This window comes from Coffea arabica, chromosome 8e, assembly GCF_036785885.1.
Source record: "Coffea arabica cultivar ET-39 chromosome 8e, Coffea Arabica ET-39 HiFi, whole genome shotgun sequence".
In the NCBI taxonomy this organism is placed as follows: Eukaryota; Viridiplantae; Streptophyta; class Magnoliopsida; order Gentianales; family Rubiaceae; genus Coffea; species Coffea arabica.
The window spans coordinates 34,112,718-34,137,102 of NC_092324.1; the positions used below are offsets into that span (position 1 = coordinate 34,112,718).

The 24,385-nt window shown below is 34.2% G+C and overlaps 2 protein-coding genes and 1 long non-coding RNA gene across 3 annotated transcripts; all 3 read right to left on the reverse strand.

The window, feature by feature from the left end:
* Positions 1 to 690: 690 nt before the first annotated feature.
* On the reverse strand, positions 691 to 3,100 carry LOC113704709 (sesquiterpene synthase 31-like). Its single transcript, XM_027226583.1, has 5 exons — positions 2,981 to 3,100; positions 2,282 to 2,555; positions 1,799 to 2,171; positions 1,156 to 1,374; positions 691 to 958 (listed from the first exon to the last, which is right to left on the reverse strand). The coding sequence occupies exons 1-5, from the start codon at positions 3,098 to 3,100 to the stop codon at positions 691 to 693; spliced, it is 1,254 nt and encodes a 417-aa protein (XP_027082384.1).
* Positions 3,101 to 12,483: 9,383 nt separating this feature from the next.
* Positions 12,484 to 19,173, reverse strand: LOC140012533 (uncharacterized). Its single transcript, XR_011819712.1, has 3 exons — positions 18,917 to 19,173; positions 13,347 to 13,404; positions 12,484 to 12,793 (listed from the first exon to the last, which is right to left on the reverse strand). It is a non-coding gene; the product is annotated as an uncharacterized lncRNA (long non-coding RNA).
* Positions 19,174 to 21,532: 2,359 nt separating this feature from the next.
* LOC113704708 (uncharacterized) lies at positions 21,533 to 23,353 on the reverse strand. The gene is made up of 3 exons (XM_027226582.1): positions 23,204 to 23,353; positions 22,244 to 22,454; positions 21,533 to 21,756 (listed from the first exon to the last, which is right to left on the reverse strand). The coding sequence occupies exons 1-3, from the start codon at positions 23,351 to 23,353 to the stop codon at positions 21,533 to 21,535; spliced, it is 585 nt and encodes a 194-aa protein (XP_027082383.1).
* Positions 23,354 to 24,385: the final 1,032 nt, after the last annotated feature.

Sequence of the window (24,385 nt, forward strand, 5' to 3'; positions counted from 1 at the left end):
ACAGACTAGAAACAAGAGTTTATTTCAGCAAGCGAGGCCTTCTTAGTGTGGGTGTAGTAGCTAGTGTGGTCAATGCAATGCAGATGGCTGTTACCTCTTGGAACAAGATTCCTTGCACCAGAGAGAATTGGGAGTTGATTCTTGAGTGGGGATTAGATCAAGGTTGATTGTTATTGTTCTTTTTGTCCTTTCTTTCAAAATTTGACAGTAAAGTATGTAGAAATAGTGTAGTCTAATGTAGATTGTGCATGGTTTCCTCTTCTGTAAAGCTCCCTTGGCTGATCTATCAATGAAAAAAGGATTTATTTTGCTCACAAAAAAAAAATCTGCATATTCTGTTGGTATTTTGAACAAAACTAACAAGTTACGTGAATCACTATAACTTAATCTTATTTGGGAATTCTGTGAGTTGTCTTAATCTAATGTTTATAACCAATTAAATGCCATAACAAAATCTGACCTTGTGACCGCCAAAATCATTAATCAATCGGGCATGTGTCGAGCAAGCAAACATAAGTTTTGGCATAGTTGACATCCAGTTGATAACATCCTCTGAAGCATTATCCATGTCCAAGAAAGCTGCCGATGCTGTAAGATAGACTCCGATTGTGATCGCACCATTGCTAATGTAATCAGCAAAAGATGGCAATTCTTTCGTGAGAAACCACCTTGACTGAGTCAAGTTGGTCGTCACGTATTGTTTCCACTGATTAGGACAAATGAAAGCAGGAAATATGGATTAGTACTCCACGTGTTGGTAGCCAGAACAATTGGAATATTAACGCGGTCCTTAAAATTAGTTACAACATGGTACCGTACTTCTTCTATATACTTATCGAATGCGTAGGTTCTTTGCTTTTTAGCTAATTTTTCCGCAACCTCCTTATTAAATTTCAGAAGTGTGGTGTAGGAAGCTCTGATGTAGTCTGAGAGTTGATCTGCTCCACTGCTATCCCACCTGCAAGCAAAGCAAACTTTCCTATATCAATGCATCTCACTGTTAACAGGCAACATCAAGCTAGAGAAACTTTTTGGATAATGGTCCCTTTATCATCTACTGGCTCACAGTAAGACAAAGCTTTTTAGTATATTACTCAATTATTTTTTCGAAGATGATTGCTTCACTTGTGTGAGATGACTAACATAGAACACTACCTTTCTGCAGAGTCTGTGAGAATTTGAAGTTCATCAAGAGTGCCATAAGCATCATAGATGTCATCAATCATTGTAATAAGGGCTGCTACTTTCGCAAAAGTCATTCGAGCAAGAGAGTGCTGAGGCTCATACAAGGTTCCAACAGCCCAGAAGTAGCATTCCACAAATCTGTCCCTTGCATATGGAAATTTTGATACACTCTCCAATCCCTTTCCCCAACTACACATCGTTGCCATTTGTCAAAAAAAAAACAAAAGTTAAACAATCATTCATGACACTTTCTACTAGAAAAATATAGTCATATACGAAGGAATTTGATATAATACTTTAGATAAAATTGCATACGAGTAACAGCTACATTGGCTAACTTTTATTGTAGGTTATGTTTCATAAGATTCTAATAATTTTTAGGGCTCTACTCAATTTAGAAAGAGAGTAGTAATATAATATTTTTATGTTACTAACCCGACCTATGAAAGAAATTTTTTTGGTGATTTAAAATACTATGGATATTATAGATCCTACTAAGCTCCAAGTGAACCTAAGCTGCACGTAAAACTGTACTGTAAAATATAAACTTCCGCAGTTAATATTGATAATGAAATCTTAGATCTGCCTTTGGGGAACTAGTGTCTCGGTGTACCTTATTATCTCACAAAGCTCTTGTTTATATGACATCTGCAACAAGTGGTAATCCAACATGGCAAGCCTCAGCAATAATTTGTTGTTAGATTCATCTTCCCCATAGATGGAGATGTAATGCCAAGCCTCATATCTAGGGATGCCCTTATACAACGGCTGCTCAAGGGCATATTTCACTTGTTTTGCAAGAGTAGAATCCAAACGGGGTCCTCCAGATGTCAGATGGGTGGTTGTGAAAGCAAGAGCTTCTTCTAAAATTTCGTCTCCATGTGTTCTAACATGACTAGCTTCGTATAGACTCAACAAACCCCTTGTGTCATTGCATAAGGATTCCTTGAACTTACCCTTAGCATCAATGAATTGGTCAAAGATGCCTGTTTGGAAATTATTTGGAAATAATATGTTAGAAAAATTAGGTGTTAAGGTTTACTAATAGGTGAGTCCACACTAAAAAATTAGCAAATCTAATATGAAAGTTGCGTACCACAAGAAACATTGAAACCATGCTGTCTAAAAAGTCGGAATTGAAGCGCTGCACTAGATAAATCATAAGCTGAATACTCCCCAAAGTTGGTATACACATTAAAGAATTCTTGTAGCTGGTTTTCAATTTCGATGTCAAAGTGATGCGAGACACCAAGTCGTTCTATTTTGTCTATAAAGTCGAATCTCTCCGTCATGGTTTTTCCGGTTGGCAAAAGCATGCTCGCCACTTCTGCCTTCAACATTTCAATCTCTCTTTCATACATTTCATGTTCCTGAAAGCATCAGAAAAACATTTCTTTAGTCATATTGTCAAATTGATTGCTTTGATATTGTATGGAAATGGAAAAATTAGAAACTAAACAGGAGAAACCAGACCCTGAAAATTAGGGGATGAATCCTACATGAAGTCGGGGTAAGAGCAAACCAAGTACAACTAAGAAACAGCAAACCAAATATGACAAATCAGATGTCTAGTTCCACGAAAAATAGTAACTGATCTTTTTGTATTTTCCCCCCTCTTTATAGGAGACTGTAGAATTAATCAAGGGATAACAATCATGCCAGGATTGATAGCGGATATTACAAAGGATCGTGAACTTGTGGGAGCGGATAACAATATGGTTCCAACTTATAAAGGGAAAAAATATTATATGAACAAAAACATGTGAGGTTATAGGAGCTGAAAAGTAAGTATAACCTCCTTATCGAGAGTAAATGGAGCGATACGATCAGCCCAAATGTTTTCAGGAAAGGCTGCTAATGGGCGGACAGTCTCTTGCAGGCTGTTTGAGTGGAGAGAAGATTGAGTTGACGCCATATTCTTGGGGAAAAATAGGGTAAGCCTATGATCAATTAAGTGTTGTTTGCTGTGACCACTTTGATGATTAGCCAGGGTACGTATTTATAGATCCTCCAACCACCCAAGTAGTCACTAGGAGCCAAGTAGAAAATTTTGCTCACATCATATATTTTCTTCTAAAAAGGAATGCATGACGATAAAAGTAATAGTGAGAACCAAAAATCAATAATAAAAAAAAGATAAATAACTTTAATCTTTCTATTGTTTGGTACTTTACTACATACGTCTCCTATGATTTATAAACTTATAGATAATCCTTTCAGAATTGAGGTTAAAATGCCACTATTAGTTTTTCTGTTAAAATTAATGGTCAACATATAAAAAAAAGAAAGAAAAGATACCACATGAATAAGATAACAAATCCTTTTATAATATATTTCTACGACTCTCCACATCATTTGTAACTTTCTCTAATTCTTTTATGAATTTCCCTAGATGCGCCTCTCGTGTAAATGTTTGTAGAGCATTAAATAATATATTTTTCAACTTTACAAATAAAGCACAATAAATTTTACAACACGTGAAATAAGTGCTTCACAACTAAATCATCTCCTCCCTAAAAATAGTACACAAAATTTTTGAACAAACATGTAAAATTAAATTGCTTTTTAAATTATTTTTATGAAAGAAATGCAAAATAAATAGATGGAGCACATGTGCAACATGTGATTTATGTTGTTGTTAGTTGGTATGATTAGTCATCTAGTCTTTTTGTAGTTACAACTGAGTACTTTAAATTTGTTTTATATTTTTATGTTTTTTACAATTTTTTCTATAGTTTTTATAATCTCATGATTTTTTTTATGCCATATTAATAAATTTTCTTAATATATTATGCAATATTAGAGGCTAATTTGGCCAGAACTACATACTTTACATATGTTAAGATCCAAATATTCAGGATTAATTTAATCAAAATCAATGTCTTAGGGTACATACATTTTGATCAAAGCGTCGCTGACAAATTTAATTCAACCCCCAAATATGCCTACTTAAAAAATTAAAATTTCCAAAGAAAAGATTTGAACAAATCATGTGGATTCATTTATACATAAAAGAAAAGTAGAAAGAAACTAAAAATTCCAAATTAACGATGGGACCAAACAACTGCAAGGATAAGATATCTCCCGACGAAATCTTCTTTCTCTGTTCAAATTAATTTCTATTGATTATTACTTCTTTGGGTTTGATACACAAAAATAAGTTTAAAATTGGTAGAAATGTAGTTAAAAGTATAGTAAATTTATTCATAATTTTAGTTCTGTAACGTTTAAATATGTTCATATTATTCACATACGGATTTATATGTATAATTTTGTCAAGTACATATTTTCACACTGAACTTTTAACTGTACTCATGAAAAAAAAATCGTATAATATATCTGCGTATGATATCTATACCCATCCCATATTTTATTAACTATGCTATAGTTACTAGTCCGAATTCATTTCTTCTTTAACCTGTGTCCTTGCGTTCTTTTAATCATTATTATATGTTTCCTTCTTTTTCCGATGCAGTAATCGTGCGTGGTGTATCTTGGCGGACCACGGAAAGCAATCGTTCCTGAAGGTTTTGTGCATTTTACACATTGTGTAACTTTATTTGCACATAATATAGTTTTATTTACATAACGTGTAACTTTAGAATAAATTTTTGTGAGCCCCACACACATTGTTAAAAACGAGGTACAAGAAATGATCTGTACCGTATAATTTTTTTGAGTCAAATCCTGGCCTTTAACTGTTCAGGGACAGTCCTTCTGATGACCGTCCCTGCGGCCCTGCCCCATCTCCGTACCTTGGCAGGCTTCCATCTGCAGGTCAAATTACATTAGACATGCCTCTAGTGGGTCACAAAGGTAGTTAATTGAAGCTAAAGCCTAAAGATGAGGATTTGGTGATTCAAGGATACAAGACTGAGATGATATTCGTTACATTTATTTGTATCTAGTGCATGTATTTGGTACCACTAGTGCAGTATTTTAATTCAATAAAATGATTATTGTTGTCTAAAGTAATAAATGGTACTGCGAATGGTGACATATTTTAATGTAGTATGGATACATACAGAACATTATATGGTATAATCTACTTTTTCAATTTCTTATTTGTCTGTTTTATTACATTTAAGAATATTATGCTGGGTAGCAAAAATTACATTCTACATAATTAGGAAATTTATAAAATATAGAAAAAAAATTTCGCTTCTGGAATATATTATTCATGGCTATAGCAGTCAATATAAACCCAATTATTTTAACTCATCCAAATTTGCCCATAAATAAATGGGTTTGGATATGCACTAAATTTTAAGTTCAAAATGGGTGATCCAATTAAACACATTGATTAGTAGATATTAATTGAGTGGGTTTGTATCACTGATTTATAATTATTTGAAATTAACTGTAGATTCAAACACAATGATTAATGGGTGTTAATGGGTGACATATTTGTTGCTCTTTTCTTTTCCTTTACTTTTTCATTATTGTTATTCCTTTATCTGTGTTCCTCCCTTCCAAAAGTCTCATTTATGACTCATCTATTTTTACATATGGATATACATAAATTCTTAATTAAATCACCTAATTATAACCTACCCAAACCCGCATATGAGCACCCATTTTAAGAGTTGTTAAAATGGGCAGGATTTGCTTGGGTTCGAAATGGAATCGAATCATATGAGTTTGGGTTTAACCTTACCCATATGTGCTTTGGGACTAATTTGGGCGGGATCACTTTGGGATGGGTTTAAATTGATTCCGCCCAATACCCAAATCTATTTTCTATATTTTTTTCCTTTAATTCTTTTTAATTTTTTTATATAACTTGAATATTTTTATTTGTTAAATTTCTTTTGATCTTATTGTGAATTTATATTTTCCTGAATTCATTTACACTCTAAAACGATCAACAGTTACTTTAAAAAAATATAACATTTTGGTAAGAATGAACATATTTTCTTTCTGGATTAAACCAAAAATTGGATTAACAAATAAAGGAAAAGATAGATATATAGTCATATTCCTACCTTACCCATAATGTTGTCTTACACAAGGACTAGAAACAAGATTTTTTAACACCAAATTAATTCTTACTGACATTCTTAAAATTTCCAAAATTCGATACAAAAGAAATTCACATTAAATGCTGAATAAAGCTAGCACAGAAACGAAGAAACTGATTAAAAATTGATAACATGGTTGCATATAGAAATCTATGTAGATAGTTCAACAATTAGCATAAAATCAACATAAAGAATGCCAACAGTTGTTAGTAAAGTATTGATTCTTGTAGACACCAAAATTTTATCAATTCATTTTATTTTTATTGTTATCTTTATTTTTTTTAAGTTGTTTAAATGAAATCATTTTTACTTAATTGGTTTTCTTTTGTAGGAAAGTGAAGAAAGGAAAAGAAAGAAAATGGGAGTGAAAAAAAATTAGATTTTTGGAAAAAAAAAAATCACAGATGAATTTTTGGATAAATGAAATTTTTTGGGAAGATATTTGGGTCCAATGGGTACCCAAGTATTTTCCAACATTTCCCATCAAATAATGGATATAATTGGAATGCATCCCATTTTAAACCAATATCAAATTACAATACACATCTCATCCAAAGTCCTTTTGAATATGAGTAACCTATTAAAACTTGGGATAAATTGTCACGTCTAACAACTCTTGTGGCTATGTGCCTGGTCTTTTCTCTCAATAGGCGTTACGTAGAATTTGAGAAGCACCTTATCAAATTTAAGACAAAATGGACAGTGATACGTGTACATCACAAAAACTTGTCAAATGTCTGTGTCAACCTTAGTTCTCTGTGATTCATTGTCTGCTAATTATTCATCTGGAAAGTTCACAAAAGCCGAGTGGTAACTGTAAAGTCAAAAGTAATTCGACAACCGAAAGATTACCGTCAAATGCCTTCGAAATTACAAATGACGTGAACTTTTCATTTAAAACGTTTCTTTGTATTTTTTTTCATCAATGTTACTTTATTTATAATATTTTATACTCTTTTAATTTAAAGGGAAAAGGTAGGTAAAAACTGAATCGTCACCGAATCATTTGAATGCATTATAAATCAGTTAATATGACAATTGATGAGAGGTAAAAGACTGGTGGTTAGGGATGGCAACGGGGCGGGGTTGGGGCGGGGGACCCCTCCCCCATCCCCCGCCCCGTTGCCTATTAGTTCCCCCCGTCCCCCGCCCCGTCCCCCGTCTCCTGCTCCCCCCGCCCCGCCTTGCCCCGTTTCCCCCGCGGGGGCACCCGTGGGGTTAATAAAATTTTATTATATAATTTTATTATAATTAAATTTTAATAAATAATCAAGTACTAAAATATCAACACATCACCAAATTATTATTCATTGTAATTTTATAATTGAAACTCATAAAACAATCAAACAGAAGTTATTTGAATACAATCCAATATGATGAAATAAATATAACTAAAATAGTCAAGTTTTCACTTTTAGTACAAATGCAATCACTAATTCATTATTGTGTTTGTGTTTTTTTTTGAGAAAAAAGTGTTATTCTATTAAGTGTAATTAGAAATTTAGTATAAATGTATTAGTAAATATAGTATAACTAATTAATAAATTCTATTAGTAGACATGTAGAATTATCATATAATTGATAATATCAATTATATTACATAAACTAATATACATTATATAATACATCTAACTAATAATATCATTATCATAAGTTTATAACTAATTAACTTACATATTATATATAATTATATATATTTATATACTATATTTTTTTTTTGTTTTGCGGGGGGCGGGGCGGGGGTATACTCCCCCGCCCCCCGCCCCGTTTCTAAGCGGGGGGAAAAAATTCCCCCCCGCCCCCGCCCCACCCCCCGCCCCAACCCCCGCCCCAAGAGCCCCCCGCGGGGCGGGTGCCCGCGATCACCCGCCCCCATTGCCATCCCTACTGGTGGTTCTTTTCATTTAAAACGTTTCTTTGTATTGAATGTACCTTTATGGATCTCTCTGTTTCTTAGCCAAAGCGTGCCTTCAGATTTCTAGAGAAAACTGCCAGATTCGGTTGGATCAAATCAATCAATCTCCACAGGAAAGTTCAAGAAAAATTGATATAAAGTTGCAAATGTTAATGTCTTCTACTGTTACTCTCAAAAAACATGGGCTGCTTAGAAAGAAATATGACACCCGAGTCTACTGCTTAGAACCCAATTCACGCCATGTGGCGGAGCCACTCTCAACTATGGTAAAATCACAAAACAATCTTAGAAAATTTGAGAAGTTTTTGAAATACATCGTACTTGCCCGCCCTAAATCTTGTAAAATTACATCATATTTGGTTGGACCACTTATTCTCATATTCCTAATCCGTTGAAAAAGAAATTTCATGATTAAGGATGTCATGAGTTTAACACTCTCTCCGTCCCATTGAAAGAGTCATACTTTTCATTTTGACATATTCCAAAATATTTATCATGTTGAAAAAATCAAAATACATTTTTGATTTCCCAAACATGACTAAATAATCGGGACTCAGGAGTATTATACATCCACATGATAAGGTACATATAATTTATGCATTCTAACATGTACCCAAGATATTTATTAGAAATTTCTCTCTTAATTGAGTAAATAATAAGTTGAATTGATAGGGTTGATAATCGATTTAAATAAACCTTTTCTGTTGAATAGGTGCTATACAAGAAGTGTTCTTAGAACAACCCTGAAGAAATTTAGAGTATTAAACGACTATTTATTGGCCATCTCAGATTGTTTGGCTGGACCATTTATCCTCATATTCCTAATTCGTTGGGAAAGAAACTTCATGATCAATCATGTAATGAATGTGATATCATACAACCACATGATAAGGCACGCATAATTTATGCAAACTAACATATGCCCAAGATATTTATTAGAAATTTCTCTCTTAATTCTCTCTTAATCGGGTAAAGAATAAGCTGAGTTGATAGGGTTGATAATCGATTTAAATAAACCTTAAATTCATCTCACAAGTTTATTTGATTCTATTTCTGTGCCTTCAAATTTAATTATATACATAATAACTCCTACTAAAGGTCAAGTACTAAATTGCAATTAAACTTTTGGAGTCAATACTCTATTCTATCATCCTTACGACAAAAATTCACCAATAACCAAGATGCATTAATAATTTTGAAATGGTCATTAGCAGCAAATCATCTCCTATAAGACACAAAACACGACGAGTCACAAATTTCTGTTTATGAGATTAATCAAGAACGAGTATGCGTATATGCACAAACCCAACTTCATAACTAACCACAGCAGATGATGACCTAAATATTTGATAGCACTAAATATTACAACCTAAATTTGCAGAAGTAAAATGTCAAGTGATACGTTTTACCTCAATATGTAAGGCATTATAACGGCCAACTACAATCCGTCAACGATCCACAGTGTAAACCATCAAAAGCAAATTCTAAACATATCCAGTAAAGGAATAACTTACCCTTTTCCATAATGCATAATGCATAATTTAAACTGAAAAGAAATTTATTTAACTATGGCTGGCAAGCAACATCAATAACTGAAAGTACAAGGACTATGTTTCAATATATATCCACCTACCAACCCTAAGATTTAAAGTTTTGGTCGCACACAAAATTACTGGTTTCCTCTGCAAAAAACAAGATGGTGATATGGGAAGAATAACCGATACAAATCTGCAAGTATCCCAGTTCTCAACCTCCAATTCAAGCATGTTAGATACAGTAGAATAAAAAATTTTCATTTTCATAATTGAAGCATGCACACACATATATCAATGACTGGAGCTTCATTCAATTTTCACAACAGATCGATTGAATATAGTTTAATGTTAATACAATAGCCCAATGGGTTTAAGGACCTCTAAATTTTGTTTGTGATTCTAGATATCCATTCTAACTGTTATCTGCATATCTAGTAAACGAGCGAATGTAAGCATTAAAATGAGTGGTTGCTTTGCTGATGTGGCAATGTGTGATTGGGTGGAGGGTGATCACGAGGAGCTCATGTGCTGAACTTGGCATAATCAACCAAGCGTGTTGAACTTGGCAACCAAATAGACAAAGAGACAGATTCTTCTCCCTCAGTATGCACTATGGCTTATTTGTTTTTTATTCATTATTACTCCCTCCGTCCCACTTTGATAGTCATGTTTCTTTTTTCACACAATTTAAGAAAAAGTAGTTAACTTTGTTGGAAAAGTAAATTTAGATTGCTATTTTCTTAAAATACCCTCACATTAAATATGATACAACTCTATGGGAACTTGAATTGATGGTAAAAAAAGAATCAACTCTCATTAAATGGGGTAGGTTTATAGTAACAACTACTTACATTGAATAAGGGTATTTTAGGAAAATTAAAATACAACTACATTTTTCAATTGGAAAGTGGACTACAATTTGGGACAGATGAAAAAGGAATACATGACTATCAAAATAGGACGGAGGGAGTATTATTTTTTAGCTTTCTTGATGAGGCGTTGGGTCAAGAGTAGGGCTGCAAACGAGCCGAGTCGAGTCGAGCTTTGAGCTAATCGAGCCGAGCCTTAGCTAAATTTTAGCAAGCTCGAGCTCGAGCTCGAGCTCGACGAGCTGGCAATTTTCGAGCTCGAGCTCGACTCGAATCAAGTCGAGTCGAGCTCGAGCTCGAGCTCGAGCTCGAAAAAAATAAAAAAAAAAATTATTTTTAAAAAAAATAAATAAAATAATATTTTTTTCTGAATAAATAATAAAATATTAAGGATATATCCGTAATTTCACTATGAAAATAAAAATAAAAAAAATATATATATATATAATATACGTAATTTTATTATTAAATAAAAATAAAAATAAAAAAATATATATATATTCAAGCTCGCGAGCCGGCTCGCGAGCTAACGAGCTTAATATTCTGAGCTCGAGTTCGAGCTCGAGTTTGACTCGAGCTGGCTCGAGCTCGACTCGAGCTCGATTAATGTCGAGCTCGACTCGAGCTTGACTCGAGCGGCTCGATTCGTTTGCAGCCCTAGTCAAGAGGTCTGTCTCTCTCCCCCAGAAAGCCCCACTTCTTCTCTCCTTGTTCTTGGTCATCATCACTAAGAGGGTCAAGACGTTCAATAAGTTTCAACCTTAACTCTGAGTGAGGAACAAACATCCCATCAACTCATAAAACCTTAACCAAGGGTCATCAAGACAGTTAATTATAGCAAAGTTTCTCATAAAAGCACCACACACAATCTTTTAGGCATGAGATCACCTCTCACATAAAATATCAGTAGATTACCAAAATAAACATGCTCAAATTGAATTTTTATACTAAAATTATTTTTGAAAAATTTCAGCATACAAAACCGTTGATGAAACGGTGAGGAGAGCGATAATTACTGAACTCTCAAGGAATTCAAAATATTCTAATTTAAACAATTTCAATACTAATGAGTATTGGCCTTTTTTTTAATAAACCACAGGTATCGCATCCATTTTAAGGCTTGTGAGTAATCATATTTGAGTCTAGTGCGGCCCCTTGTGGAGGAAAATCTTCCAATGTTGTTTTTTCCATTCTCATATGTTTTGAATTCAAGATATCATGATTAAGGGATGTGAATCCCTTCCACTTGCACCAACATCTATTGGTTAGTATTGACCTATAAAACAATCGAAGCAGTTCAATTTTTATCTCTAGCACATATGCAATCTTATAATAGTCGTGGAATCAATGCGAAAATTTTGAATTTGCAGTAGCCAAAATCATGAAATGCAAAAATTTTTCTTTTAATTTTTTTTATTTGTTCCTTTCTTGTTTCAGTGTAGAAATCATGCATGGTGTAACTTGGCTTCACTCGGCATATTTTCCATTCTCATGTATTTCGAATATTTTGCATGAACACATACTCTTTTAGCTTCTGAGATTGATACACTTATTTTTTAAGTAAATGTAAATTAAAATTATTCGAGTAAAGTCATGCAATGCATCTCAATTGATAGACGCATGCAAGAATTCCACAAGGAAGGACAAGTTATGCAGAAAAAATTCGATATTTGTCTCCAAAATTTACAACTTATTACTGGTGTAAAGTTGATTGTTTAGAGATATGCAACACAATCAAAGTCAAGACACGAAATTATTACACATCTAGTAGTAACTTTTTTTTTGAGCAAATGATAAATATTTTTATTGATTACTGTAGTGGAGCTTGCATACATAAGCAATCATCCCTCCTCATTGTGGCGGCCCCACTTCTCCCTAAGGCGAACCAAAGGGTTGGCGGGTCGCCTGCCTAACTCTCGCTAGGACTCACGCACTCTAGTAACTAATTTCACCAAATATAAATCGAGAATAAACCTTACTTCTCGAGCAAGTCACGTACTTAAATAATTCATACAATTCAACTTATACAACCCAAAACACAATTCCAAGTACCAACGAAAACGTCGAGCTTAGTATACTTAAATTCAACTTAATTTACAATTTAAAGTTTCTAATCCAGGGCACAGAAGCACCACAGGATTCACATTCTCCCAAAAACACAAAAATCATCCAAAAGATACTAACGTTTCCAAAAGTACAATTACAAAAGTGGGCATTCAAAATATAACATTTCTGTTCTAGTTCTCCAAGACTTCATGCATTTCAAACCTGTCAAGGAAAACAATTTGGAAGGGATGAGCCAATAGCTCAGTGGTGTCTCGAAACATGCAATTCACATAGAGCAATTTAACAAGTACAAATGGACAAGTAAGCAATTAACAATTTAGCAAAATGAAGTAACATGACAAGAAAAGGATACGGGGCTCTCAGGAGCCAAAGTCCTCGCGCTTGATCAGGTAATTTATAGTAGTTGACACTCCGTCAACTTTCACTACCTAATCTCCATGTAGACATTTTCCCTAATCTACACGTCTCCTAGCAACGACTTCCCCCTTATTTTCGGGCCCGACTCCAACACGAATTTTGCAAGCACTTTTACCAAGACGGCAGAGAGGTACCTCCCACTCTAATAGAGCGTGGTACGTACATCCGTTTGGTTTATTTAGTCGACGAGACCACGCTCCAATCGACCTTGCAACACTTGTACTTGTGGCATTTCACGCAATCACATAGCATATAACATTTCATGATATCTCTAGCAAGTACTTTTAACAAGTAGTTCAACTAGCAGTTAAACACGATTCATGCAAGAGACACTCACCTCAAGTGAAGTGTCTAGAATTCCAAACTTTGATCGAGATTGTGCTCTTCACCAACTCCTAAAATCATACAAATAATTCACATAAATTTCCACTTTTGAGTTGGCGAATTTAACTCGAGTCAACGAGCATTTAATTTCACTCAAAAATCCCAAACTAGTATTAATCGTTTTCTCAAAGTGAAATCCACAAATCGAGTGAAATTAAATTTTGAGGTTTCTTTAAAACCCAAAAACTTGCTAAATTCGTCAAATATTCCAACATCCAAGTTCTAGAATCATATAAGCCATTTAACACCAATTTGGTGTCACAAGTTGAGAAAAATCATATTTAAACCATTTAGAGGAATTTTCCCCTCAAATTTTTCCCAAACATATCTTGGGAAATTCCTTTAAGAGGCAATCATATAAACCAAGTAAAACTAGTCGTTAGAATTTCTATAAAATAGAAACTCCTTAAGTTTGCCAAATTCCATGACCAACTTAGTCCAATGATTTTCATGAAGGCAAAAACTTGAGTTTTTAGGAAAATTTCCAGATTTGACAAATTCCTCAAAATAGGGCATTTGGTCTAATAAAATTCAAGGTTATCAACTCAAAGTGGACCTAGCAACAACGGTTAATGCTAGAAAACATTTTCGGGACAACTTTGGTCCACATTTACCCACAATGAAATCCAAACATCAAACCATTTCTAATTTCAAACAAAAATTCTGTTTTGGTATCTTCTTGAAGAATAAGATTTTGGTCCACTTTTTGGACGTAACCTCTACTAGATTTTTGTCCCAAATTGAGCTATACAAACCCCTTAATTAATACACAAATCATTTGAGCTCAAGTTATCGTGAAAACAGTTCACAATTATCATTCAAAGCTGGAAAAATTTCAGGTGCGCATTCGGTAGCAAGTAGTCCATTTCCCCTTCAATTTATCCAAAATTTTTCAACTACCCAAAAGCTACATTTTCACCCAAACAATACTACCCATATAGGTTAACATGTATACAACCCAAGTAGTTCAAAAATTTGTCAAAATTGACCCCCAAAATTTCCAGAATTTTTTGGACAGCATATACCTTCCTTTTCCTTCAATTCCTCAACATCATTTCAACTACGAAAGTGGTGCATTTTCCCTCAAATGACCATAGACATTCAGCTTAACATTTACACAATCCATGAAGCTCAATTTCTTGTCAAGAATCAGATCAAAAACTCGAACACAAACTGGGAAAATTTGGACAGTTTGGTTCAACAGCAGAGCAGTTTTCGTAGTTTGGTCACATCTCATTCAATTCAACTTAGATTTGAGCATGGTTGGTAGCGTTGGAAACTACACTCATAGGGATACAATTTTTCAGAAGAAATAGTTTTAAAATTCTACTCATAACTAGCTCGAAATCTGGCAACAAAACGCAGCTCATATCCTGGCTTCCAGTGAACCAGTGGAGCAGGACAGGTGACTTTAAAAGACTGTCACGGTTCACTCAGTGGAACCAGGATGTAAATTTTACACCGTTGGAAAGCTGGAAGAGTCTAGTTTCTAATGGCGCTAACGGCACTCAATTTCGATGTCGGAGGGCAGAGTTATGATCGAAACAAAATGGCTGCCTGAGCCATACTGGAAAAATTTCCAGATTTTGCTGGTTTTGGAATTCATCACCTTTGGTCAACCAAACCTCAATATCTTTCAATGAAACTTTACACACAACTCCAACAACACATAAACATCAAATACAAGCCGTTAAAACCTCAGAATTTCGCATGAAAAAGGTCGGTCTTGGCAGGGGCAGAATCGGAACTTTTTGCTTCAAGAGCTCAATGAAGTTTCTAGCAATAATGCACCTTTAATCTACTTCCTTAAGCACTAATTCAACAATAAAACCATCATCAAACATCATCACAGCCATCAACTCAAGGTGGGAGTTCATAGAGCCCACATTCAACAATTTCCAACAATAATAAGCTACCCATAAGCATAATCAAGCTCTTAAGTGTGAGTTGGCCTTCATTGAACGAGAATTGAAGAGTGGATCATGGTTACCTTACTTGTGTGCTAAAAGGTCAGATTTTGGTGTCCCAAAAGCCCCAAGAACTTTGTCCAAGTGATTGTCCAAGTTGTCTTGAGCTTGTGTGGTGAATTTGGTGTGAATTGGAGCAAGAAAATGGTGGAGGAAAAATTGTGAAATTTGGAGTGTGAGAGAGAGTAGAGACCGGCGGTTATGGTGAGGGGAAAGGGAGGGCAAAATCTGAAATGGAAAGCTTCCTTGAGAAGCTTGAGTGTGGTACAACTTTTGTGCTCCCAAGTCAATCGTGAACAGTGTATCGCGCGCGCGTTTCGCGCCGGTTTCCTCTGAGGTTTGTTTTAACTGTGTACTAAACCTCTAATGCACATATATTCATCTAATTATCATTCACTCTTAATGACCTCAAAATAAGGTTCTAAAGTCCTTCAAATAAATCGCGCACGTAAAACGCGTATTTCCCACTTATGCGCGATAAGGTGAAATTTTTGAGAAATTCTTATAACGATGGCATTTCTAACTAATACATGGATATTTAGGCATAAAAATACCTATTTTAAGACTAGGGTATAAATCTCCCATTATTCGGGCTCATGAACTCTCAAGTCAGTTACTATTCCTGAGCCTACGGGCACTATTCACACTTAACTTTCAAGACTTGAATTGCGAACTAATTGCCTTAAAATTACTCATGAGCTATAATGCTATAGAATTGGATCCAATAGGGCTAGAAAATAATATTCGAAATAATTGAACAATTAACTAATTAAATAACCTCAGAATGGGAATTTAAAAGAAATAAATTGCGAGTCCTCACATTCCTCATCTAACATTTCTCCAACTTAATTATACCTTTTTATAGCCTCTACATATACTACATTTCAACTTAGGACTAATTCGCGCGTCGGTGCGCGAAAATTCAACTTAGGGCTTTGCCGAACGCGAACCGTCAATTAAATCTTAAAATTTCAAATAAATTGAAATGTAACATTTGAATGATTGAAAACAATATTATTTAAATATAAATACATATTATTGGATAATTTTAATATTTTCAATAATATTTTGATTTAATTTTCCAGAGGATAATGAAATTTTTGAGGTCCTCACACTCATATTACTATTTTTACAATATTCAAACATACCTCTACACAGACAAGCATTTCTAGTCCACTCCCCATTCCATTACAAGTTCCCAATTTTGTCTTGCTCTTGGGAATCCTGACCAATCATTAACTACAGAACGTACTGCTTCTAAAATAGTAGTGGCAGATTTAAGGTGGGGGCACTGGGAGGCACGGCCCCCACTGTCCCCCTTAAATTCCTATAATACCTACATAAGTTTGATATAATTTTAAGTGTGCCTCCAGAGTTTTCTTACAAAGGATGTGAAAGAATTACATGGTTTTCTAAATTAGTTAATGAACTAAAATTTTTTAGTTACTTACATTGAGAAGAATATGCTTCGTGAAGTTCAAAATGAGAAGGTTATAAATTGTTATCAAAATATGAAAATTTGTCGTGAACAATTGTATATAGTTTAGTTTGTTTTTCTAATAAAATTATTATTACATTAATAATTTTGAGTTTGTCTTTTTATAGTTTTCATGGAATATATGCATCATTTGTACTTGTTGGTAATTTTTTTTTTGCTTAAAAACCAAGAAAAAAGAATAGGTAAAAAATTTTAGTGTTACTTTTACCCCCACTAAGAATTTTTTCTGGCTCCGCCACTATATAATAGACTTTAGTAGTTGTGAACATACAAACGGCTTTGACTGAAATATTACTTCATTTCTAAATCTCCAGATGTGGTAGACAGTTGCAGCCAAAACTAGTCTTCTCAGGTGGTCTGCAAAGGAATTGGATCTCCAATGAGATGCTAACCAGGTAATTTCCTCATCCCAAGAGTAAGTTCCTCTGAACACCAGACACATGTTCTGCACTTTTGTCCATATTGGTCTCGTCATACAACAATTAAAAATAGATGGTTTATGTTTTTTTCCTCCCTTTTACAAAGCACACACAGATTTGATGATAAAGAGACTTTTTATTTTTGTAAACCACTAAAGTCAAGTTTGGCTTATAAAACAAGATATAACAAATCCAACAACCTATCCCGCATTTTCTCTTGAACTTATTAACTTTTCGTTTCAATCAAGAAAGATATATATTTTCAGGTTTATAGCTTTGTAAAATGTTTGGACTAGGATTAAACTATTTTCTACTCAATATTTTAAGGTTAGAATAAATAGACCTTTCATTCCTTCCTTTTTAAGTTAAATCAAATACTAGATTACCTGTGGTTTACGTCTTGTTAAATTTATTAGTTTTCTAGTTTTAAGTTCTCAAAATAGTTCATATAGTTAGTGTCAAAATGCTATGAGATGTTTCGTATAAATTCACCACTAATTTTTCTAGCAATGTACACGGTCCAGCACTCATTATTCCCTCCACTCCTTCTTCTCAATCTCATGCTCTTACTAGATAGGCAATTCATATTCATTAAGCTACAAAGTAGCCTTAGCTATCATCTATGAAAGCTTACAAAGTTGGAAATTAGATGAAATGCTGGTTAAAAGTTGATTCTCATGGCTAGCATTATCGCAAAAATGCATTCGGGAAATAAAAGAAAGGCAACAAGAAAGGCAACTTTGCCACCCTCTGGTGTTTTGATCATAACTGGAGCTATACTTATCGGATTGAGGTAAATTTTATAGAGTTTCGAAACTAAGATATAGACCTACATTTCTTATGAAGACATCGACACCCAGTTCTCACATTTTCAGGGTCGAAAAAGGCCAGACAGAAGCATATTCTGCTTCACTCCCTCAGCCAACATTCTGCTTTTACCTGCACTCATTCCTCCCTTAATGTTTAGTTGAGTTTCTACTTGTTTCTGTTTTTCTTGTTGAAGTTTATGGACTTTATGATATGTTACAGCTTACTACACAGATTTAAGAGCTAAGGGTTGCAGGGGATATCTAGAACTTCCTAACTGTTCTGCTCAGTCGAAGCCAACAGGTTTCAATAGTAAGTTAGTAGCAATTTTTTTCCTCTTAGTTCCTCCTCAGCTTCATATGCTAATCACGTACGGAGTATATTGATTCCACCACAAATTATCCTAAGCAAAACATGGCAGATTATGGCCAGAATTTAGAAGAAAATTGAATGAAAACTCAGGTCTGCGCAAGACTGTTAAACTGATGCAGCCTGCATCAGATTTCTTCCATGCAAAATTTCCAATTCCTACAAGTTCCTACGGGTAACCTGTTTTTGTTATTCAAGGTGAGTAGGTTTCCTACATTTCCAGTTATTTGTTTTGTCCTTCTCTGATAGCTATCAGTTTAATTCATACATATCTCTCGGCTAGAGGACAGACCATCAGTTCTAAGCAAGATTTCCTGCAACCGAACTTAATTTCCTTAACTAGAATCTAGCATACTACATACGTACTCAAGTGCACCAGAAATAATTCTTAGCTAACTCAACATATATAGCTTATGTTTAACGGATTAAATCAACTAAACAGAAAGTGATTATTCACACTTACCTCTAGTCTTAAGTGTTCGGAAATGCAGACGAACTCAGTTTCCTTTCCAGTTTGTTCTTTCCAGTCTTTGGGTTAGTTACTGACGAAGCTCACCAGGCACTTGTTCTCACACTCTCAACCTTGCTCTCTTTTCTCTCTCACTCACTCGGGTCTGTTTTAGAAGGAAAGCAAGAAGGGAAGGCAGCTTTAGTTTTTGCTCTCAGCACTGCCAGTTTTGTTGCTTTAAACTACAGCCTTTCGGTCACTGCTTACTCAACACATTTGATAGTATATTCCCTTCCTGGCAGCTGTCTTAAAATGGGTTACTCACCGCCCCAAATCCCAGCTAGTTTTATTTCCACCGCTTGGTCTCAACAGAGCTTGCATTCGGTTCCAATTTTTTCATGAAATTCTGATAGCCCAAGTGATGGTCGCATGGTAATTAGTCTACAATTTAAGGTTAGTTTGGTCTTTCAGTTGTAGTTTAATTGCTCTCCAAGGCCTGAAATTTTTATGATTTAATTCAGGTACTCCTAACTTTGTTTGTATTTTCGTGGATAATTTTCTTACGTTGATTTTGACACATTTAGCTTTAAGAGAAACTTATTAGACATGTACTTATTGAATTTATTTTCTAAATTCTCAATTTTATAGGGATTCAATTAGGCATTTAAGGTAACCGTTTATTCGTTATATATAATTTTTCTACTATCAAAGCAAAAAAATTAAAATAATTTTACGGTATACACATAATTTTCTCGGGTTCTCACATTAAAAGTTGGATACATATTTAGAAGATAGCTTTTGATGAAAAAAAATGGTCCATTTGACCCTTTCGACATCATCCATTTTGAAATTCATTGTCGGCAAAAGAACAACAGTATGAAAGAAACGCAAATCAACATAGTCACTAGCTTTCAGATCTCAGCAACTTGGTCTCCGGTGATGATTCTCTTATATTCCAAAACTCTATCTTAGCACCCTTTCGGGTTTTTACTAAAGTTACCCCCACCCATTTTTCTTCTTTCTTCTTTTTTTTGCTCTTCTTTTCTTCTTTTGTTTTGTTTTGTTTTTTTCTTTGTTTTCTCTCTTTTTTCATTTTTTTTAAAAAGGTGTCATTTCAGGTTTTCACCTTGAGACATAGACAAGACAATTTTAACACCAACTGTATCAATTCAATCATGTTTTGATAACTAATGGCATCAGTGAGACGGTCTTCTCTGACATGTTTCAGAAAAATTGTATTTACATTATTTGCCAATTGATTAAGAAAAATTTCTCTCAAAGTATTGTAAAAGATGAAAGTCGGCAACTTTTGGCTCTTGTAATTAGGATCGGATGGAGTATAAAAGAAATGTTAAGACTTGAAAGTAGATCATATGATGGGTTTGGAATAATTTGAGATAGCATTCTTTCAAAAAACTTGCTCCAGTATAGGGTTGGAAAGAAATAAAAATTTTGCCCCAGTTTAATTCTAACCAAACTTCTCTATTTTTCTTTTGGGAAAATGACCTATTTCATCTCTTACATTTCGCAAAAATATTCTTTTCGTCCCTCACTTTTAAAATGAAGCAAATTCGTCCCTGACATTTAAAAATTAAAACTATTACATCTCTGAACCTAATTTTCAATCTAAATCAAACCATCCAATAAGCCAGTAATAAATTTTGAAAATAGAATTGATAGATCATTCTGTCAACTTCATCATATTCATATGACATTTATTAAACCAAAAAAATAAAAATTATAACATAAAAGGCCATTCATTGTTTTGGAATAGTAGAGTTTTTTTTTGGATAAATCTTTTCATGCACCGTTAGTATATCTGCTTGCGAATCTAGATGTGTATCATAAATATAAAATTTGGTGTTTAAATTAAAATTAAAATGATATAGCAGTATATAAAATCGTCAGTGTATACAATGATAATGTAGAAAAGATTAATCTTTCTTTTTTATGTTATAATTTTTTATTTTTTCTTTTTAGATTCATTAAATTTTACATGAATATCAAGTTGAGTTAACCAAGTGATCTACCAATTACATCCCCAAAATTTGTAATCAGGTTGATTGGTGGTTTGATTCAGATTGAAATTTGGGTTCAGGGATGTAATAATTTTAGTTTTTAAATGTCAAGGACGAAATTGCTTCATTTTAAAAGTGAGGGACGAAAAGAATATTTTTGTGAAATGTGAAGGATGAAACCGATCATTTTCCCTTTTCTTTTTTTGTTCTTTTTTATTCTCTTTTTTTGTTCTTTCTTTTCTTTTTCTTCTTTTTTTTCAGAGAAATAAAATTACCCCAGTATGGGGTTAGTGATCTTAAGGGGCTGTCAAGTGATGGAGGATAAATTATTCTGAAAAATCAAAGGGAAAAAACTAAGCATAAGATGTCTAAATGAAAGAAGGAAAGAAAGTTTACCTTAAACCCATCCCTTGCAGTAATTTGAGGAAAATTTTTCTTAATCAAATGAAAAGCTTTTTGCATATGTCTGCATTGATTGGTTGAGAAAAAACTTATCCGTCCATTTCCATAAGGACAACCGCTCTCCTAGGTAGCACTTTTTTAACCATGAATGGTTCTTACCAATTGGGGGCAAACTTTCCTTTAGTTTTTTTTTGCATCGGAAGAATTCGTTTCAAGACCTTATCTCCATCTTCAAATAAACGAGGTTTAACCTTTTGTTATAAGCACGAGCCATTCTTCGTTGATAACATTGTCCATGACAGACGGCATTCAACTTCTTTTCATCAATTAGAGACAATTGCTCATGGCATTCTCTGACCCATTCAGCTTCTTCTATTTGAGCTTCCATCAGAATGCGTATGGAAGGGATTTCAACTTCTACAGGCAATACTGCTTCTATTCCAAACATAAGATGTCTAAATGAAAGAAGGAAAGAAAGTCTACCTTAAACCCATCTCGTGCAATAATTTGAGGAAAATTTTTCTTAATCAAATGAAAAGCTTTTTGCATATGTCTGCATTGATTGGTTGAGAAAAAACTTATCTGTCCATTTGCATAAGGATAAGCGCTCCCCTTGGTAGCACTTTTTTAACCATGAATGGTCGTTACCAATTGGGGGCAAACTTTCCTTTAGCCTCTTCTTGCATCGGAAGAATCCGTTTCAAGACCTTATCTTCGTCTTCAAATAAACGAGATTTAACCTTTTGTTATACGCACGAGCCATTCTTCGTTGATAACATTGTCCATGGCAGACGGCATTCAACCTCTTTTCATCAATTAGAGACAATTGCTCATGGCATTCTTTGACCCATTCAGTTTCTTCTATTTGAGCTTCCATCAGAATGCGTAAGGAAGGGATTTCAACTTCTACAGGCCATACTACTTCTATTCCAAACATAAGAGTAAGGAGTTGCTCCAGTAGAAGTCCTGATCGTAGTTCTGTACGCCATCAATGCAGAAGGCAGTTTCTCATACCAATCCCGGTGTGCTTCAGTTATCTTACGAATGATCTTCTTCAAATTCTTATTTGTAGCTTCCACGGCTCCATTCATTTGAGGCCTATAAATTGCAGAATTTCGATATCTGACCTTAAACTATACATATAACCCATCCACCATGTCATTATTGAGGTTCTTGGCATTATCAGTTATCAATATTTCCGGTACGCCAAAACGATAGATGATATTATTTTTCAAAAAATCTGACACCACTTTCTTAGTCACATGCTTATAGGATGCGACTCAACCCATTTAGTGAAATATTCAATCTCCACTAGAATGAATCAATGCCCATTTGAAACAGGAGGATCAATAGCTCCAATCACATCCATTCCCGACATCGAACATGGACACGGAGCAGTCATATTATGCAATTCTGTAGGAGGAGTGCGTATAACACTATGACATAATGACGCAAGAAACGTTACTATTTGATGAAATATGTAAAATTATGCTACTTTTGGCTACTCCATATGCTTTGCAAGTGAAATCACCAACCATATCAACCAATACTACACAGTACTTTAGCTATTAGTGTTTCCATTGCGATTCAAACTTCAATCCACTGGGAGTTGGATCTTGTCCAACCAATAAAGAGGGAGGAAAAAAGAAAAAAAAAAGGTCAAGAACATTAAATAGAGAGATGGGGAGACAATCAATTAATTATAGAACCCTGGGCATGTGATTTTGAGTGTTTTACGATTATACCCTCTTAGAGAATCACTGTGGTATGAAGGCCGTCCTTTTAAGTAAAGCCCTCTTTCTTCCCGCTTTCCACTAGAACAGAGTACCCTTCTTCTAGCTACTAGCTAAGGCACCCTACTTCACCAGCAGAGCAGGAGTACCCTGACAAAATCTCCATAGTAAGCCGAAAATACACAATCATGCTCCATAGTAACCATGCATTTGACATTTAACACACTTTTTGACAAAATCTCCATAGTAGATACCCATTCATGTGTGATCCTGCTCGTGACAACTATCGTCCAAGTCATCGGCGTTAGGTTCCGGTTCCGTATCTTGATCAACGTCAATGCTCTCACTTTCCGATATGTTCGATAGGAACAACATTGAGGGAATTTCCATTTGAGGAAATTCATCAAAGGAACAATTATTACGGAACATATATTTACTTCTACTATCCTCAAACCTTCGATTATACATCATTTTCTACAATTTGGCTTATCATGCAACATTCATTCGTACTCCGATTGTACTACCATTTTTTACTTTCACGTACGGGAGTAGAAAGAATGTTGTTTGACTCCGTTTCAAAGCCAAATTGGACAAATGATATTTGTCCGGCATCGTGATCACTGTGGATATGGCGGCTTTGTGGCTCCACCTCCACATGTATCTCACATGTTGTATGTTGTGATATCAATTTCATATGATATAGCATGTCAATGTCATCTTTGCACCTCAATTGCATTTCCGCAAATGTACTTTGGCCAACAGAATTTCTAAACCATAAATTCAACTTGAAAACATTTTGATGTAATTACATGTAAGTGTACGCTCTATCCACTAACTCATCATAGCTTATTCAATGCTTCACTAATATGATTTTTTTGCACCTTGAAAGGTCATATGCGAATGATCCTCCGGTCTCAACTATTTTGCTTCCCCAATAAAATTGAATCACCAATGCGATGTTTGTTGACATTTTATAATCTTACGAATATTTTTATGTCAACGTATATTCTTCGACAATTTCTGGTAATTGTAATATTAACTCAACAAACGTCTTCATTAGTAATAATACCACTAATAAAACAATCACCAATTACAAATGAATAAGTAAACATAAAGTTATCAAACAAATAGTATTATTCAAACTGTATGATTAATGATTCTTCGTTAGTATTAATCAAATAATTATTACTATCTATTTTTAAATACTATTTACAATTAACTTGTAATCACAATCTCCTTCTTATAATTAACTATTATTTATTACTCACTAATTATAGTTATTATTAAACTACTGACTACTAATATAAATTAGTGCAACTTATTTCTTTTAA

Excerpts from the sequence above, each read along its gene's own strand:
- LOC113704709 (XM_027226583.1), bottom strand. The coding sequence starts at position 3,100 with ATGGCGTCAACTCAATCTTCTCTCCACTCAAACAGCCTGCAAGAGACT. Across the intron at positions 2,556-2,980 it reads CATTTACTCTCGATAAGGAG|GAACATGAAATGTATGAAAG; the intron begins GTTATACTTACT and ends TGATGCTTTCAG. Across the intron at positions 959-1,155 it reads CTCACAGACTCTGCAGAAAG|GTGGGATAGCAGTGGAGCAG; the intron begins GTAGTGTTCTAT and ends CTTTGCTTGCAG.
- LOC113704708 (XM_027226582.1), bottom strand. The coding sequence starts at position 23,353 with ATGACTTGGACGATAGTTGTCACGAGCAGGATCACACATGAATGGGTA. Across the intron at positions 22,455-23,203 it reads ACTATGGAGATTTTGTCAGG|TTTAAGGTCAGATATCGAAA; the intron begins GTACTCCTGCTC and ends TTATATGTATAG. Across the intron at positions 21,757-22,243 it reads CTCTTATGTTTGGAATAGAA|AAGCAGTATTGCCTGTAGAA; the intron begins GTAGTATGGCCT and ends TGTTTGGAATAG.